This window comes from Cydia amplana, chromosome 5 (assembly GCF_948474715.1).
Source record: "Cydia amplana chromosome 5, ilCydAmpl1.1, whole genome shotgun sequence".
Lineage (NCBI taxonomy): Eukaryota > Metazoa > Arthropoda > Insecta > Lepidoptera > Tortricidae > Cydia > Cydia amplana.
The window spans coordinates 16,719,660-16,740,239 of NC_086073.1; the positions used below are offsets into that span (position 1 = coordinate 16,719,660).

General features: G+C 39.1%; 1 protein-coding gene across 1 annotated transcript; it reads left to right on the forward strand.

Annotated features, from left to right (window-relative positions):
• LOC134648269 (uncharacterized) lies at nucleotides 1-11,115 on the forward strand. The gene is made up of 18 exons (XM_063502759.1): nucleotides 1-167; nucleotides 367-527; nucleotides 830-1,200; nucleotides 1,314-1,537; nucleotides 2,377-2,479; nucleotides 2,963-3,090; nucleotides 3,576-3,721; nucleotides 4,618-4,762; nucleotides 5,399-5,548; nucleotides 5,847-5,987; nucleotides 6,446-6,711; nucleotides 7,028-7,249; nucleotides 7,604-7,787; nucleotides 8,141-8,336; nucleotides 8,974-9,734; nucleotides 9,857-10,049; nucleotides 10,545-10,658; nucleotides 11,045-11,115. Exons 1-18 carry the CDS (start codon nucleotides 75-77, stop codon nucleotides 11,113-11,115), a joined length of 3,669 nt encoding a protein of 1,222 aa, XP_063358829.1. The 5' UTR covers nucleotides 1-74.
• The last annotated feature ends 9,465 nt before the right edge of the window (nucleotides 11,116-20,580 follow it).

Consider the following 20,580-nt stretch of genomic DNA (forward strand, 5'->3'; position numbering starts at 1 on the left):
GTTCCGAGGTGGACTCGGACACGTCAGTGAACGACTATGTGCGTGACACTCTAAACCTCCATGGCACCAAGTTCATGTGCAAGGAGGGTGGCTGTGGGGCATGCATCGTCAACGTCACCGTGCCGGACCCCTACACTGGCGGCCGACGAACTATGGCCATTAATTCTGTGAGAATACTTTCATCATCATCACCAGCTACTACTGGCCATAGGTCTAATTCACAAAAGGGTTTGGGCTATAGTCCCCTGCACGCTAGCTCAATGCGGATTGAAACGTCTTTCCCCGAATTTAATGAGTGCCTAACCCAATTTCAGACACGAAAATTTTTTTTTCGTAAAATACTAGAGTAATATGTTTTCTTAACAGTGTTTAGTATCAATAACGTCATGCCAAGACTGGGAGATCAAGACTGTAGAGGGGATCGGAGACCGCCGAAAAGGGTACCACCCCGTCCAACGAGCGCTAGCAGAACATAATGGCACACAATGCGGGTTCTGCAGCCCTGGCTGGGTTATGAGTATGTACAGGTAAAACCTAACTAACATTCTTACTTAATATAAATTAAATAAACCCCAATATGCTTCTGCTTAAACTCCTTATCCTTTTATTTTTCTGACCCGTCCATATCCCTATCTCTTCATCATCTTGTCTTCAACTCTCCACAGTCCAACTTGGATTGGTTTACGTGACCATTTCAGTCGACAGTGCATGTTTTAGAGTTTTAATAACTTTTATTTATGTCACTATTGGGCATTCCTTAATCCATTACACCAAACCATTAATGAAATATTTTTGATTCAAAATACATTATTCACCAGTAATATTTCAGCTTGTTGGAGTCAAACCATTACGATCTCACCCAGTTACAGATAGAAGAATCATTCGGTAGTAACTTATGTCGTTGTACCGGTTATCGCCCCATTCTTGATGCATTCAAGACCTTCGCAAAAGACGCACCGAAACCTGATCACCTCACTGATATAGAAGATCTCAAAATATGTAACAAGTCTTGTGATAAACCATGCGATGGCAAAGATTGGTGTTTAGTTGACAAAGATAATGCTGGAACGAATGAAGTGAAGAAGATTATTTTGAAAGATAAACGTACATTTTACATAGTCTATGATCTCAAGCAAATTTTTGAGATTTTAAATAAGGAAGGCGATGATTATATGTTGATTGGTGGAAATACCGGAAAAGGTAAGGGATAAAGAAATTATGTTATTACAATTTGTAATCTTTTCAATGTTACCATAGTAGTTTCGTTTATTCCCGACATTTCATCTTGTCATACATGTTATTTCATCTTCCAGGGGCCTACCCAATATTCGCATATCCACGTGTCCTCATAGACATAAGCAGAGTTTTGGAACTAAAGACGCACGTAGTGGATCAGAACCTGGTGCTGGGAGCTTCGACCACCCTGAATGACACGATATCGATCTTCTACGAGATCTCACATCAACGCGAGGAATTCAGTTATCTTGCCTTGCTTGCCGACCATATAACATTAGTGGCCCACATTCCTGTTAGAAATGTAAGTAACACACTAACACTAGTTGTCCCTTACTTTAAAGGGATTGGATGAATTTTTCTTTCTTTGTCGTCCGTCTCATCTATTGCACTCCCTTCCTGATGACCCTAGGCTGGGCTTACACAGTCCGAATTCGCAACGGAATTCATAATATAAATTAAGCTTCTTAATTTTTAACAAGCGTTACGAATTCAGAACATAAAAATAATGTTATTAATTCATATGAACTTTAATAGTTGCTATATAGGGCTGCGCATGCGGTAAAGGGTTAACCTGTCAGCTCCCAAGGGCTCGAATTTGCGTCAGAACGCTTATGGGTGACGTCATATCGTGGGAAATGAGGGGTTAAGTAGATACCTAAGTTTAAGTTACCTATCAACTACCTAGCTTGCATATACATAAAGGAGCCTCGTCTGCCAACAAACCACTCTGTGGTTTGGCAGAAGAATATAATATGTAATTAGTTGTAAGCAAGATCTCTGAATAAAAGTTTTTTTTTTATAATGCACCTCTTTCTATACATTGTCTAGGAGCGAGTACACACACGCTGGAATGAGATTACGAATTTATCAGTCAATTTGTCCGTTTACATTCTTGAGAGAGTGAGATAGACGCTCGTGAGACAGCTGACAAATCAGAATAGACAAGTGTAAGGCAAAGCACCGGAATTCAGACTATGAATTCCGTTGCGAATGACTGTGTATTTAAAACTGGCCATACCCATGGAAAGCACCTCAAACATTCTAATTTGCTCGGCTATCCTGCTCGTATCCATATTTGTTCGTCAACAGGATACAGGATTTGTTAATTATATGAACTGACTTGACCCTTCATGTTTCCAGATAGGCACCATAGCTGGCAACCTCATGGTTAAACACAGAGTACCAGTGTTCTCCTCTGACTTATTCTTACTGTTGGAGACTGTTGGAGCTGTTCTTGTTATCGGTATGTTAATTTTCTATGTGTATATGATTTATAATAACATATAACAAAGTCAATACATAATAATGCAAATATAACTGCAAAACGCTATGAGAACGTGGTGCACCAACATTCAGTGTGGCTCAATACCACCAGTTTGGCACTGAAACGCTATCAAGAACGTGACTTACTTTCTCTGCATCTCGCTCGTACTCGCATTTAGTGCGATGAGATAGAAAGTAAATTACGTAGACGTTAGCCTATTTGTCAGCTTTGACATTGTCAGTATCTCATAATACGGGTACTGGGCGCGTAGCCAACGCGCCAACGTTAACGCTCCGTAGCGTATCGTAGTCATATATTATCTCTCTATCACTCTTCCACTACGGTTTCGTTCGCTACGGAGCGTTAACGATTACACGTTGGCTACGCATCCTGTGCGACATCTAATTGGCTGAATGGCGTCACAGGAACTCCGATAGGAACTTATTTTTTTTATTTTTCTAGTTGATAAACATGGAATGGTGTATATGGTGACCCCAGCTGAGTTCCTTCACCTGGACATGGCGGGAAAGCTTATAACAGAAATCAGGATACCACCGTACTCGCAAAATTATCGCTTTGTGTCATTCAAGGTACTGAAGCATTACCCATTTTACGGTTAAAGATTCTTTATTCTCAGTAACAATATAAACATTTTAAAAAATAAACCGGCCAAGTGCGAGTCGGACGCGCGTTCCAAGGGTTCCGTACATTAAGTCCGACTCACGCTTGACTGCACATTTCTAATAGGTTTTCCTGTCATCTTTAGGTAAAGAACTATTTTGTGTTTTTTTTTTACAAAATTTTAGACCCAGTAGTTTCGCAGATAAAGGGGGGGGGGAATCGACAGACAGACGCACGAGTGATCCTATTAGGGTTCCGTATTTCCTTTTCATGTACGGAACCCTAAAAAGGTTTAGCTGAAAGGCGAAATGTGCTATAACGATGGACAATATGATGCGACAAATGATAAGAAACTTACGTTTCGCCCTCGAAAATATAGCTCCATATATATGAGTATTTCTGTACGTTTTTCGCTTTATAGAAAGTCACAGACTGAATCGTTCTTCTGTCCCAGATCATGCCGCGAGGCCAGAGTGCGCATGCGCAAGTGAACGCGGCATTCCTGTACGAGTTCCACCATGACGGCGAGACCGTGCGCTCGGCCAGGATCGTCATCGGAGGCATCTCGGCTACCTTCGTGCACGCTTCGCACACTGAGGAGTAAGCCAATGTTTGCAGTATTACTGAAATATGTACGAAGCATGTGTATTGTTTATAGTATACGTATTGCAACATTTGCAACCCTATGAGGTACAAAGCATTACGGCCCAAAGAATCTGGAACTTCCTGGATTCAACGGGCATTAATAGTGAAATTTAAAGGGCCGTCACAACAGATCACTACTTGGTCGAAGTGGCACTCCAAAGGCCCAAAACACCCCAATAATAATAAATAACAATTGTACATGATAAGTGATGAGGTATTTGGTGCATATTAGCTTTCCTACGACTTTTACCTCGACGGAGACAAGGGTGCGCTTCGTTAACGTTATGACTCAAGCTAGACCAGGCCGGGGCAGGGCCGGAGCATCTGGCGCTTCGTTTTCTATGGAAAGCACCACGTGATCACCACACGTCGGACAGGGTGAGTTATTTACTTTGTAATTTCTAATGTCTTACGTCATATTGATCACTGATCACCGATCAGTTGTCAGCTGTGTGTGCTGTGCATGTGCTGTGCTTGTCGGACGCTTCGGCCCGGGCAAGATCCGGTCTAGTATGAGTCATCCTTTATTGTCATCGATGTCTTGGCTGTTTCCGTGCAACCTCCACATTTAATTAGTAATATGAGTAAATTTCCTCTACGAATTCAGCAACGACGACGAGAAGGTGTTTTTGCATCAAAATCGTATTCGGTGGCATTTCGACAAAACATGTACAGCGTAATTTTTATGATCACTTGTCTTTAATTAGCGGAATTAAACAGATTCTATCTGTCTTCTAGTACAAGTTTGTGCTAGGTAGGCAGTGGCTTCCAATTGAATCTTCTAGAGGACCTCATGGCGATCTTACTGTCCGAAAGTTCAGCATTCTAATTATGATTCTTACTTCTTCCAGATACGTGGTTGGCAAGAAAATCTTCACAGACGAGGTGCTGCAAGGAGCGCTGAAGGTGTTGGAACTAGAACTGAAGCCTGAGGAAATCGCTGGAGAATTAAAACCTGAGTTTAGAAAGAAGTGTGCTTTGGGACTTTTTTATAAGGTGAAAAGGAAAAACTACCACTCATGCTACGTTTTATATAAAAGATTACTGATGATGATGATGATGATGATGATGATGATCCTTCCGGCCGATTTCGACCATGGCGATCACTTCGACTCCTAGTTAGTTAAAAGATTACTACTAGTATGAATGAATATGATGTGAAATTGACTCACGAATAGTATATCTCATCATCATCTTCCTCGCATTGTCCCGGCATTTTGCCACAGCTCATGGGAGCCTGCTGGGGTCCGCTTGGCAACTAATCCCAGTAATTGGCGTGGACACAAATTTGTACGAAAGCGACTGCCATCTGACCTTCCAACCCAGAGGGTAAACTAGGCCCGTATTAGGATTAGTCCGGTTTCCTCACGATGTTTTCCTTCACCGAAAAGCGACTGGTAAATATCAAATGATATTTCGTACATAAGTTCCGAAAAACTCATTGGTACGAGCCGGGGTTCGAACCCGCGACCTCCGGATTGAAAGTCGCACGCTATTACCGCTAGGCCACCAGCGCTTCACGAATAGTATATCTAATATATTATAATAAATATACTTCCCCGAATATTTCCCCGTTATAAAGATTTTAAAAACACCCATATACAAGAGTTTGCTAAGTAATAATCGTTCCAGGGTCTTCTGATTCTGATTCCTGAAAACCGACTGAACCCTCGCTTTCGCTCGGGAACGAGACGATTTCGAAGGACAAGACCTTTGTCTAAAGGGTCTCAAGAATTTTCTACCAATCCCCTCATCTGGCCTATTACGGAACCTTCTCCTAAGGTAAGAGACACCTTACAAATATATGACAACAACTGTTTTCAGACAAAAAAAAATGCGCATTTTTACAAGAAATTTTCATTATATTATTAGCTTTTGTACCTATGCTGCACCGAAATTGTAACAAATTTATAAAGTGCGTTTTAGACCTATGTTCGTGATTTTTTTTCCATTGAACGAAAGTCAATAAGTCAGAATTCGAATCGATGAAGTCACTACAGAAAATCCTCAAGATTGCTAGTTAATGTTTTGGCAACCGTATTGTGGTGTGAAAATAAATGAAAATGATGGCGGTTTACAGGTAGAAGCATTGATCCAATGTGCAGGTGAAGCAAAGTACGTGAACGACCTGTCAACACAGCCCCGCGAGGTTTTCTGCGCTTTCGTCACCTCCGACATCTGCACCGGCGAGATCGAGGAAATTGACCCTACACCCGCGTTGGCAAGCAATTTTTACAAGTTTTTGCTTAGTTTTACATGCCTAAAAATATATTTGTCTATGTTTCTGTATGTCTGTTTGAACCTCTTTTACTTACATCTTGATCGTGTCGCGATTAACCAATACGCCAAATTTTGCCTAACGAAACTCCGATCGATTCCTGAAATAGAACCCAGACGCTGATGACAGCTATGCCTAATTGTGAAAAATTAGGCTGCCTATCCACTGAGGAACAATCTATATCAATAGCATTGGTTATAATCCAGTGGAGCAGCCAATATACTATTGCTTGATAGCTCCGCCGCAGGGAGTTAGGAGAGTAGTGATAGTTAGTAACTCTGTCATTTATTTGATAGTTAGTTGAAACACCTACCTATATTTAAGGTTTTTCAAGCCTAACCTTAGCGTATACATACATAATGTTGTACTTTAAGGTTGACTTTGTCTTTTTTTAATTTCAGAAACTACCGGGTGTCGTTGCTTTTTTCTCAGCAAAAGACATACCGGGACCGAACAATTTCCTACCACCTCAGGTACCAACACTTATAACGAAAGAAGAAATTTTTAGTGATGGTCAGATCAAGTATTACGACCAACCCATCGGAGTCATAGTCGCAGACACGGACAAACTAGCTAACCGGGCTGCTCTGCTGGTCCATGTCAAATATAAGAAAGATACGAGAAAACCAGTTATCACTATAGCAGAAGCTATTAAGGATCCTAATAGGTAATATAAAGAAGAAAGAATACCGGATAGGTAGTATTTCAACCTCCTCTGTTTCATCATCATCATCATCATAACTTAAGAGCTTTGCTCTTGTCGGTGGAGTAATCGCCAATCATTTCTTTCTTGTGCCAGTCTTTTAATTTCCTCGTACGACGTATCATTTTTTATCAAATCAAATCAAAGACTCCTCTGTTTATGAAAGACAAATTGATTTATAAATTGAAAGTGCCAGCCAGTCCCGGCATAAGCTTCTGTTTATCAAATAAAGGAGGTTGTAAGGTATTCAACTTTACCGTATATAAATTGTGTATTTCAGGGTATCATTATACTTTGCCCTACCAGCACGAAACGCAGGCACAAATGTGCAAAGAGTTATCAAAGACTATAACAGGATATTATATCAGTACCACTTCTCAATGGAGACGCTTCACAGCGTGACCAGGCCTAGTGACGATGGCCTGGACGCATACATCAGCTCGCAGTGGCCTGACGCCGTTCAAACTGCCATGTCATCCGTTCTGGATATTCAATCTAATCGGTGAGTCGGTTATTAAGAAAAAAATACAAATACGTGCGATTTAGAGAAAAACTACCAGGTGTTTAGAACATTCAGCTAATTATAACAAAGAAATGAAAGCGTTTGGAGCAGTGTCTTGTGTTGTTAACATGAACATAAAGCACGGAGATACGTAAAAGAAGGTCATTTAAGGAACTACGATGTTTATGGAAAATCATCATACCCTAACTATTGATCTTAACATTATAAGTATTATAACGCTACCGTCGGCTGTTTATTCGAGACCACTGTTGAAATATTTTTGCCTAAAATGATGTAACTGTCAGGTGAAAGTTTTAAATCGTTGCTAAATAAAGTAATTCCGTTGTTTTCCAGCATAAGCCTAGTGATACCTCGGAACGGTGGTGGATACGGAGTAAAGCTATCTCGAGCTGGCTGGAACGCATCAACGTGCGCATTGGTCACTTATCTGACGAATAGACCTTGCCGCTTTACCATGGGCATCCAGTCCATGCTGAGAGTCTTAGGGAAGAGGCCTCCGGTAACTCTAGAATTTGAGGTACCTAAGACAAGCAGCTTTATTAGGTGCAACATAATTTTGTCCATTTCTCCCATCAGTTTTTAATTCCTTGACCTCGTTTCAATTCCTTGTTGGATAATGTTTTTTTATCAGATTTATTGACGCCGTTGAATTAAGTTCAAAGTGTATCTGCAAGCAGTAACTTCTTGATCCAGAACTTAACACATAAGCATATAGATATTACAAATAATTGCAAAAAGGCGGAAATGCTGAAATTCATCCTGCATTGCTGTTTCATCAATCCTCATCACTATCTCTCATCATATATCATATTACATTCAAATCAGAGTTACCACAAAAAATGCAATGTTTCACAATACTAACCGTTCCAGGTGGGCGTTGATGACAGAGGTGAGATCCAGCACCTGGAATACAATATGTACGAGGACCTCGGATACGTGTTCAGTGACCAGTTCGTCATTCTAGCGCCACCCGCTATTAAAAACTGCTACGAGAACTCACGCTGGTCAATGAAGATTTTTAATGTACTCACAGATAAAGCTACCGCCACGTGGATGAGGGCGCCAGGTACTTGCTTGATACATAATTAAAAAAAGCGGCCAAGTGCGAGTCGGACTTGCCCATGAAGGGTTCCGTATTTAGGGGATTTATGACGTATTAAAAAAAAATACTTACTAAGATCTCGTTCAAACCAATTTTCGGTGGAAATTTGCATGGTGATGTACATCATATATTTTTTTTAGTTTTATCATTCTCTTATTTTAGAAGTTACAGGGGGAGGGGGGGGGGCACATTTTACCACTTTGGAAGTGTCTCTCGCGCAAACTATTCAGTTTAGAAAAAAATGATATTAGAAACCTCAATATCATTTTTGAAGACCTATTCATAAATACCCCACACGTATGGGTTTGATGAAAAAAAAAATTTTGAGTTTCAGTTCTAAGTACGGAGAACCACCAAAATTTATTGTTTTTTTTTTTCTATTTTATGCGGTTCACGGAATACATCTATTTACCAAGTTTGAACAGTATAGTTCTTATAGTTTCGAAAAAAAGTGACTGTGACATACGGACGGACAGACAGACAGACAGACAGATATGACGAATCCATAAGGGTTCCGTTTTTTGCCATTTGGCTACGGAACCCTAAAAATCTATTTCTTTGTGGACATTATGGTTTAAAGTTTAATTGTTCTTAATTTAAGGCACCCTTGAAGCAATTGCACATACCGAAATGATGATGGAAGAAATATCTTACATACTAGACAGAGACCCCGTGGAGGTTCGACGTGCCAATCTTAACCCTCAATATCCGGAAATCTCTGAAATGCTCGACGAACTGTTGCAAGACAGAGAATATTATAAGAGAAAAGGAGAAGTTGAAGAATTCAACTCTAGAAACCGTTGGAAAAAAAGAGGAATACGAATTTCCCTCATGAGTTGGCCGACCCCAATTTCTTCCGGATATCAAGTTGATTTGAATGTGTTACATAGTGACGGAACTGTGGTTGTGAAACATGGCGGCATAGAGCTCGGCCAAGGGGTGAATACTAGAGTGATCCAAGTAGTCGCATACACTTTGAATATATCGACGGACATGGTGAAAGTGAAAGCAAACGATTCAGCAAATGCAAATAGTTTCACAACTGGCGGGAGTAGAAGTACAAGCTCGGTGTGTCTTGGTGCTATTAAGTGTTGCCAGTTGCTGCTTGATAGGTTATCAGCAATCAGAGAGACGCTGAACAACCCTACTTGGGCATTGTTGGTGCAAACCGCATTCCTAGCGGGCATCAATCTTCAAGCCAGTTATTTCACGACATCGAATGATTTGGTGAATTATAGAACGGGAGCAGTAGCTATGGCTGAGGTTGAGTTAGATATACTTACAGGAGAGCATGAAGTTAGGAGAGTCGATATAATTGAAGATGCTGGAACATCGGTCAATCCGGTACTTGATATTGGACAGGTAAATTTTGTAAAACTTTTGGTTTTCAAACACGCAATAAAATATAGCTTCAAAGTAGCCCATTTCGCAGTAGCTCCAGAGGACTATAACGGGATTTTCATACAAAAGTTATCGTTTTGCAGATCGAAGGTGCATTCATCATGGGCATGGGCTACTGGACCACAGAGCACATCATATACGATGAGCACACCGGAGAGGTACTCACGGACCGGACGTGGTTCTACGAGGTGCCGTGCGGGGCCGATATACCCCTTGACTTTAGGGTCAAGTTGAGGAAAAACTCTTACAACCCCTTAGACATTTTGGGCAGTAAAGGTGAGGTCCATTATTTGAAAACATTAATATTATACAATTATCATCATCACAGGCTATTGCAGACGATTTATGCATTGCTGTTTAGACAACGGGTTTTGGTGACTATGGAGGCCGATGCGTGAGCGGCACGACCTCCCATATTTTTGGCAGAGAAAGCTCATGCCACCTGAGGTTCCAATCCCGTAATAAAATGTGATGCACGCATTCGTCTATTTTATTTATTTACGTACCTAACTTGTGTCACATCAATGGTTTAAGGGTGAATTTAAAAGGTTGTACATGTAGAAGTAGACTGTAGGCCTACTTAAAGGGTACAGATTACTAGTTCGCCGGACGATATCAGCCTGTCAGTTGTTTGGAACTGTCACCTTTTGCGTTTAACTGACAGGCTGATATCGTCCTACGAACTGGTAGTCTGTGGGCCCCTTCAGGGTTAATATAGTAAGAATTACATAAAGAATTTTTTGTAGTTTTTAGAAATGACTTTGTTAACAGCGGTTGGAGAACCTGCCACGTGTTTGTCGATATGCGTGGCATTTGCTCTGAGAGAAGCTATAGCGGCATCTAGAGAGGAGACCGGATATCCTCGTACGGAGTGGTTCCATGTTGGTACGTACTAAAATAATCCTTTTGAGATAAAAATTTAATTGGAAAAAAGTACGTACTTTAATTCGTTTGGAATTAATTGGGAAATTATAGAGATTAAGCGAGTGTAATAGAGATACGGGTAGGTACACGCGTGTCCCGATTTGCAAACTGGCCTGATCAGAACTGGGGCCTTACCATGATGTCCTTATTGCGATTCTGTTTAGGACCTAAACTGAATCGCTAAAGCACGGAGCTATATAAGTCGCATAGCTCCGTCCTTTAGCAACTCAGTTTAGGTCCTAAACATAATTGCAATAAGGACTTCATGGTAACTTGGTAAGGCCCCTGACCTCGCCTTAAATATAAGACTAAAAGGCGTTTTCATTAACTATTTTATTTTCTTGCAGATGGCCCCTTCACATTAGAAGCAAACGTGCTATCAGCAGACGTGCGACTTGATGAATTCAAATTCAAATGATATAATTAATCACCAAACAAATGTACTTTCCATGACCTAATTAATATGACTGGTCACTAAAATAATATATCAGTCACCAAAATTGTATCATCAAATAATTTCAAAGATTAAGATAAAATAAGATAAAAGATGTTTATTCGTGACGATCACAAAACATGTACAGACAACAACAACAGCAAGAAAAGAAGAAATTAATAAGTGTGCATCTTCAAAAGATTGTTTAAAAGAACAGTTTCTTTAAAAGATTGTTCAAATGTCTGGCAAATAATATCAATCATAAAATAATTGTACCCGTTTTACTTTACAAAATATAAAAGTAATAAGTTTTTGGCAAAAAAATCATTTTTGGTACAAGCTTTTGTCGCTGGACTCTACTCTTCTTTCCACAGGCGACTAATACTCGTACTCATCGAGAAAATTCTAAAAACCCCAAACGCAATTCGTTTGCCTTTTTTTATCACAGAGTTCCAATGCCACCAGTCTGCATTATCAGATCAGCTCGATGGTACCATAATATTGTATTGTCACCAGACTTACATATGTACCTATGTTAATTTTCAGTTTCATTGGAAATCGGGAAGTGGATCAAATTTAACTTGCAAGATTTGGTCCGTACAAACATACACATTGCAAGTTAAATAAAAGCTTGTAAAAAAATCTACGAAATAATATTAATAGATGTTTTACATAATAAGAGTATTTAATAAAGAGTATTATATCTATTTATCTATCTATACTTATATCGACCGGGATATGAACCGTGATTACCTTTTTTATTGTTTTCGACCTCCCGATATTTCGTCGCAGTATCCCGGTCGATATAAGTCTAGTGAAACTAACCGTGAATCATTCAAAACTGTTATCTATCTATATTCTGGAATTGGGCGACGCACCACTGAACTGGCGTTTGCAATAAACTGGCGATGGCGGCCACATCTATTCAATACTGGACCACAATTAATATCGTAACCTATTAAATTGGTTAACGCGATCCAAGTCACGGGGTAAAACATCACTTACGTAAAAAAAAACATTATGATCTTAGGGCCACTGGCGTAGGTACTAGTTTTTACGAAAGCGACTACCATCTGACCTTCCAACCTAGAGGGTAAACTAGGCCTTGTTGGGATTAGTCTGGTTTCCTCACGACGTTTTCCTTCACCGAAAACCAACTGGTAAATATCAAAGGATATGTCGTCCATAAGTTCCGAAAAACTCATTGGTACGAGCCGGGTTTTTAACCCGCGACCCTACGGATTGAAAGTCGCACGCTCTTACCGCTAGGCAACCAGCGCTTGTAAAAGAAAATAGCATTAAACGGCCATTAGTAGATTGGATTTAGAAAGAATTCGACATTTAGAGACTTTATACATCTGTGTTAATTGTAATACATTAGTTTTTGAATTGATATTTGCGGTTTAGATGTATTTTATAATTGTTGTGTTTTTTTTTCGCTTGTAAATTCCATGTTGACGTGTAAACGTGCCCTTGTGGCCTATTTGCTGAATAAATGTTGATGTTTGAATATTATACTATAACCGTTTTGCCCCGCCTTCCTCTCAACCCTTGCAATGCTGCCAATCGACCGGCACAAACAAACGACAACTGACCCCGATTAAAGTCCAATGACGGGACAAAAACGTCACGTTAACCCCGCACGTGCGTGGCAACCCCAATTTGCGTTATAGCGTAACGACCGCGGTTATCTGGACATTAGCCGTGTTTGGTCTATGATAAGCAGTTGGGGGGTTAAGTGTGATTAGGTTTTAAAAGGCGACATTAAGCCGTAATGTACCTTACATGTGTCAAAGATAATTTGAAATAGAGGCGGCTTGTCAAATTAAATTATGTAGCCACAGTAAATTCACTGCCATATTTTGACAAAAGATTAAAACTGTTAGAACGCCATTTGACTTTGACCCTTATTTTTTCACTGCTATGTGTTAATCTGTTAAATATTGAAATTCACGCCATCTACCCGACAGTAGGCCAAAGGTATGGTGCAATATTTTCGAGCGATGGCGCCATAACCTTTGGCCTCTTGGAGGATATAATCAAACGGAGACGCCTTGTCTGAAATTTTCTGTACAAAACAGTCTGCCGATTTTTGCGGGGGAGGGAAACGTCAAATGTATGCGTAACGTAAAAATAGCCATGTCAGATAAACGTCAGTCCATACATTGTGTATGACCGTTGGCCGCCTATTTTCGACAGAGGGGAAAGCCTGTTAATGGCTACTCCGTTTAGTTGTATCCTCCAAGTTTGGCCTACACCTACAGGCTACATATTAATTTACCATGACAGTAACTCTCTATATAATACTTACACTCTATTCTCTTTGCATGTGTGTTTAGACTTTTGGACTTGTCATATAGTATTATAAAAATACTGATTATATTCGATAGCAGATCATGTAAACCTGTGAAGTTGTTTTTTTATGGTACAGTCAGCAGCAGAAGTTGCTAAGCGGGCAAGGTGTTCAAAATTACTTTGACACGCTCTTATTCTTTAACAATAAAGTCGGGTCAAGCTCATTTTGAACACCTGGCCCGATTAGCAACTTCTGCTGCTGGCTGTACCTTACCTACCCTTGCTTGTTCACTTCAAAAGCATCCTAACCTAGACGGTAATAGAGATGCTGCCGTGAAATGGAGATCCCGGGTTCGAATCCCAGTAAGGGTATTTATTTGTGTGTTCTTCACGAATATTTGTTCCTGAGTTATGGATGTATGTATGTAAGTATAAATGTATCTATATAAGTACAAGTAGTGTACAAGCTTTGCTTAGTTTGGGTTGGACCCCGGACTCCGGACTCGGACCCGTACTCGGACTCGGACCCGGACTCGGATCCGGATCCGAACCCGGACTTGACCCGCTAACCACTATGATACCTAAACTAAATAAACCACTATAATCATAGTGGTTTATTTAAACCACCAATCACCATAAAATATATATACATATTACCAAATAAAGTATAAGCGCCGTTAACTTGGGTTAGGCTAGTAGTTAGAGAAGTCGGTTTTTTTCCTATTAAAGATTATTACAGTACCTACTTATGGTCATATATGGTGCTACTTTACCACTCTAGTGCGGTAACTAGCACAATACGTGCCTATGTCATTATACGTACCTACGATATACGAGCCATTATGTGCCTACTGTAAAACGTTGTACAATACACGTGCGAAAAGGTAATTCGCACTTGTATCAGTTATATCGTAATGTACTATTATTTACTTTTTTTCGCATTTTTTTAAAAGTTACAGTTTATGTTTCAGCAGATGTCAAATAGTTTTATACAGAACACAAGTTATATTTATAGGGCTCGGCTATCCCGAGACTTGCCATCCGTTTTCCATAGAGTAGTGTAAAATATTGACAGAACACTCGACATACGATTTCGTAGATACATTACAAACACCCGCTGACGCCAACCAATGAAGAACTTGGCTTAAATATTATACAATTTCCATAACTTAATGACATCACATCATTCTAATATCCGTGTTAGTTCGATTTGACCCGTGAACAATATGCATGTAACTGCGTCGAAATATCGGGAGCTCGAAAACAGTACAGAAGGTAATCACGGTTAATATCCCGGTCGATATAAGACTAGATATTCGTTAATTGTACTACGTTTAGGGGGGATTTCCTACTCAACAGATTCACGCATGAGCGCTTAGAAACTCAATCGCAATCTTCGTACACTACACGTTTCGAGACGATTTACATGGCCTTAACTTAATAATGCGAGTTCTAAGAAAAAGGAGCTATTAAAATAGCTTTTTATTCGTAAACACACAGACATTAGACAATTATATAAAAGGCTTTTTTATATAATTTATTAAAATTTCGTGGCCCCATCTCAGCATGTTGCTGGCGACTTCCAGCGCTGATCTTCCGATTAGAAGTCTTTTAATTTTCAATACCTTCTAAACAGCATATAGTACTGTCACTGCCAATAATAACAGAAGAGCTTTAGTATAAGAGATATGTCTTTATATTATATTTATAAGTACAGTCAGCAGCAGAAGTTGCTAAGTTGTTCGAGGTGTTCAAAATTACCTTGACACGCTCTTATTCTCTTAACAATAAAGTCGCGTCAAAATCATTTTGAACACCTGGCCCGCGTAGAAACTACTGCTGCTGACTGTATGTATATACATATAAACTTATATAAAAAGTCAAACGTATTCTGACACATATATAACTATCAGTCAAGGTATCGCCATGCTCCAAGCAACTCGCATGCGATTTTAGTATCATTGCGGACCATTGAGGTTACATCAATTCAGCCGACCGATCAACTGCCGTATTCGAACTTCAAGATATTCACAAGAGACGACACGTACTAGATCTATTCTAGATACGTTATAGTTTAGATTTCAACTAGTTCTCTTTTGCAGCTCAATTCGGGCAACCAATGTCACTTTTACGTTAGATAGTGATAGACGTCTATTAGATGTGAATTGGATCTCTAAGTCATATCGTGTGGAAATCGTTCAAGAGTATCTCCAGAATCGCAGAAATGTCAAATTTGACAGATTAGATCTTAAACATATCGTTATCGTATCTTGGTGACGTCTAAAAGATATCTAGTAGATGTCTATTTCAAAATCCGAATCGGGCCCCAAATAACGCAATATAATAAAACCCGCATGCGAGTTCTCACAAGTCGCACCGTCTAAATGAGCCCTAAGAGGCAACAGGAGTGGTCATTTCTCCATACAAACGTACTCGACTGTTTCCTCCGGGGGTTTTGAAGCTAGAGCAATGATTTTTATTGTCAATATCTGTGTCGGACCGTTTTGCTTTTTTTGATATTTTTGTTTTTTAAGGCGCTAGAGCGCTTCAAAAATGGCCAAAGTGGCCTAATTGACTATGCCGCAATGAGAGGCGTGGTATTCATGGGTCAATTTCACCAAACGAGCATTTTTGTCTAATTCCCATGGAATTTTGAAATACCAACATTACACAAAAAAAATTATGCTGATAATTTGATAAAAAATATAATAAACATTAATTTTCTTATGGGGTAAAAAAATTCATAAAACTATAAAAGTTATTTCAATTTAAAATTTTGGTCAGGGCACGGGAATTAGTGTGTCCATGGGAATTAGATTTTACTAGCACGGAAATTAGAACATGGCACAGGAATTGTTTTCTTAGCTTATTTTGGTAGTTAAAACTATTATTTATGTATATTTTAATCTACAATAATATACTTCAACCATACTGAAGCGGCATCGAACATATTTATCTTCTTTAATTTTAGTTTCGGACGACAAATCTACGAAAGTATGATACACTAAAAACTACGTATTTGACTAATCGTTTCCTTGATTTTAATGGCAACTAATCTCTCTTTCTTAGTAAAATATACATATTTCAAAACAATACTTTGAGTAGTTGCGTAAACATGTCCGCCTTACATACAAAACTATTCATTAAAAAGTGTCATTATGTATCTGCATGTAGATAGGTACAAGGTGTATGATCTGGTATATGGCCGTATAGGAAATGATACTAAGAAATAAATAGGGGCACAGAGAGAAGAAGTTATTGTGTAAGTTAATCTGAAGAAATCGAATATGCTGCCTTCATAAATTCATAACACAAAAAATTGTTTAACCACATATGAGGTAAGGTGGGGTAAGACTATCACCGGGGTAAGACTATCACAGACAGACAGACATGACGAATCCATAAGGGTTCCGTTTTTTGCCATTTGGCTACGGAACCCAAATAAGGTATCTAATAGTATTACGGTTTAATTTATAACAACTAATCTATTAAACGAGCAATTCTTGTATATATTTCGGGGATCTCGGAAACGGCTCTAACGATTTCGATGAAATTTTATCATATATGAGGGTTTTCTGGGGTGAAAAATCGATCTAGGTAGGTGTTATCTCTGGAAAAACGCGCATTTTTGAGTTTTTAGGTAGGTAGGTATATGTTTTCCAAGCAAAGCTCGGTCTCCCAGATATTTAAACTTTATACGGCATACGCTGTCAGCTGTCAAATTTACAAAAACAAAACATTGCAAATGTGATTCATTTTGTTTCATGTAACTTTAGGTACAGGTATTATAATATGTAATAATTCCAGAAATAGTTTTATGTTTATATAATATTTTAATGTTATAATATGATCAATGAATAAGGTAAGGTGGGGTAAGACTAACAGTACAAGGATTCCATACAAGTGATAGTCTTACCCCGGTGTCGTCTTACCCCACCTTACCTTACGTATTAAAATTGCCCGGGTTATTCGGGTCCATCCTGTATGTACTATAGTACTTATACTAAAAAACTATTCACAGATTTTTGTGCATTCTTTAAGATTTCCTTAAATGTAAAATAGACAGATATACGTCGTATTATTATTACATATAATATATATTCAATGCCAATATATATATGTAATAATAATATGACGTAAACATTGCCAATTAACTTACAGTGCCCCCAATAAAAGATTTGTTGACAATATATGTAATACTTTCTAATTCCCGTGCCACTTAATCAGCTGTTTTAGGTAAATTTGCTATGGGAATTAGGGCACGGAAATTAGAATTCGTAATAAAAAAAATCGCCAAAAATTTAAATCGTGTTTGACCAAACTGATATGTTATCGCTTACATAAAGATACATAAAGGGCTCCTAAATATGACAATTGTCATTGAAAAGCTATGTGGAAAATAAAATTTATAAGGGGCATCGAAATTAGAAAAAAATTGTCGCCCACCCGGATTCCGAAATACTTACGCGATTTCCTCGAACACGCCGCGGCTTGACTTACATCCGCTTGCTTTGAGAGACAGCCGAATACTGCCAGTACAGGTGAGGCGGGACACGAGGCGGTTCAAATACAAACGTCGGCTGTCAGAGCCCTTTGAGTTTTGCCGACGAAATTTTACTCGCGCGCTCGGACAAAATTTAAACATCGATCACAAGTTATTTACCACAATTAAGTTAATAGTATATGTGCTCAGTGATAGTAAATATCATCTAGTTTAAGTATTTGACACTAAATTAGTGATACTAATGTAGAATTTTTCGTAGGATTTTTCATTATGCTTAAAAGTAGATTCCGGACAGGGCACGGGAGTAGTAATTTGAGCCTTTAGGTATTTTTATGTGTACTCTAAAAACCAACTAATCAGTGAATTCATATGGAACTCGGTGTGAAAGTGTGACTTCTTTATGTAAAAAAAAAATGGTAAGTATTATCTGATGCTAACCCGCGATTTTCATCACGGACAGAAAAAAAATCGTGTTCAGAAATTGACCCTCATAACAGATATCAATTAGCCAAAAAAGCAAAACGGTCCGACACAGATAATTTCATAATCATTTAGATTTCCAAATTTGGTTACGATTGGTTAAGTTTTGGAGGACAGTCGAGTACAAAACCTCGATTTTTGAGATTTTTACGCAGGATTTTTCGCCTTGTCCTTATCACACTAGTTTTAGGAGCCGCTTCCGTTAGCGAGACGGGTATATTTACCTAAAATATTTAAATCTCAGCTCCTATTTCGTCCTAAGCCGTTACTATTATGTATTATAACAGCTTGTAAAAATAGATTTAATCAAGCTCGTTTTACACCAAAAGTTAGAGTACGACACAAAGTTGCCTAACTTCCAGTAATATTCGCGGATGATCCAAAACTTTCCCTGGAAACACTAACGATGTTCGCTAACTAGCTAATTTTCCACTGGAAAATGCTGAAAGTATTTGCTTTCACGCCGAAAAGCGTTATTTGTTTATCCTAACTCGAAACACGGACACAGAATAAGTAATAGTATTATCATACAGAACGGCCACGCACCGCCCCGCCCCGACTCTGGTTACCTCGCCCCGCGACCGACTGGTCGCCAATGATTTTGCCAGCCATATCAGAGTTCACGCTCGTAATTAGCTAGGGTCGCCGTTGCCGATTACGGCATGGATAACTATATATAACTCAAGATAGGTTATAGGCGTTCCAAAATTGAAGCGCTTAACTTGTGACAAATTGGACAAGTTCCCTTTAGACGCGGCTGGACAAGCGAGAAATGTGCACGTGCTAACGAGCTCCCGCACACCGAAAGAGAAAGAGACGACCTTATGTTTAACAACGAGTGTGACAAAGATGGATGTAATGAGAAAACTAATCAAAAATAACAGATTTCTTCGTTGGCACAGAAATAAATATGGAAGTATTTTTTGTGCTCCTCAAGTATGAGTATAACCTATCTATGGTTATATAATATCATTGCTGGTCGCGACATGAATCTGACGGACTTCTGGCATGCTCTCAGTAGAGCGACTTACGCACACATACACAATGACGCGTGTCCATCCTGTGACACGGATTTACATTGTACTTTATATTAGGTAGGTAGGTACAGTCAATAGCAGAAGTTGCTAAGCGGGCCAGGTGTTCAAAATGATCTTGACGCGACTTTATTTTTAAGAGAATTTAAGAGCGTGTCAATGAAATTTTGAACATCTCGCCCGCTTAGCAACTTCTGTTGCTGACTGTACTTTACTGTTCAACATGCCTATTATTCGAGGTTTACACACTGATCTTATTTTGACATCGCAGTTAACCTACAGGGTGGTCAAAAATAACTGAACATGCTTTGTATCGACTTTTGTCCAGATATTTGTGAGCAAGGTCTTCGTTTTGATAAGTCCTGGGACTGTCTATCCTGACATACCGCGTCTATCCAGAGGGGCTACCGCGAAAACAGAATTTCGCAAATTGCGGGCATTTTTCTCTGTCACTCTAATTACGCTTTCATTGAAGTATCAATGAAAGATCCCCGCAATTTACGAAATTCGGTTTTCGCGGTAGCCCCTCAGTATTCACCTCTATAAGCATTTTCACGTAGCTTCAGTATTATTTAGCGGGTAATTTTACGACTACTTTAAATATTACAACACCTGATACTCCCTAAAGTTGCCAAAAACACCCTAATTTCGCCGCTCAACTTCTCCAGATTATATCAGAACTTATATTTTATGAATTATGAGGCATTTATAACACAGCTGGGCCATCAGATGAAAGTACAAAAGGATGCAAATCTTACCTCAGATAATCTGTATGTTCATCTGTTATTCAGTTATATGAAATATACATGAGGTGAAATTAGCTCAGGCCTCACAAATGACTGGGTGTTTTACATTTATATTACCCCTGCGACACTTTTCTTTTGAGTAATATTCCTTTATGATCGCCTTGCCATAAAGCGGTGGGAATTTGGTAAATATTTTCAAGGAGTATTAGAGAGGTGGGAAATGACCGAAAAATAACAAAAAACCGGCCAAGTGCGGATAGGACTCGCGCACGAAGGGTTCCGTACCATTACGCAAAAAACGACAAATAAATCACGTTTGTTGTACGGGAACCCCACTTAAATATTTATTTTATTCTGTTTTAAGTACATATTTAATTTGTTGTTATAGCGG

Bases quoted from the DNA above. Each gene is read 5' to 3' on its own strand.
- LOC134648269 (XM_063502759.1), top strand. From the start codon at position 75: ATGTGCAAGGAGGGTGGCTGTGGGGCATGCATCGTCAACGTCACCGTG. The intron at 528-829 runs GTAAAACCTAAC...GTAATATTTCAG, and splicing joins TGGGTTATGAGTATGTACAG to CTTGTTGGAGTCAAACCATT. The intron at 10,050-10,544 runs GTGAGGTCCATT...CTTTGTTAACAG, and splicing joins AGACATTTTGGGCAGTAAAG to CGGTTGGAGAACCTGCCACG.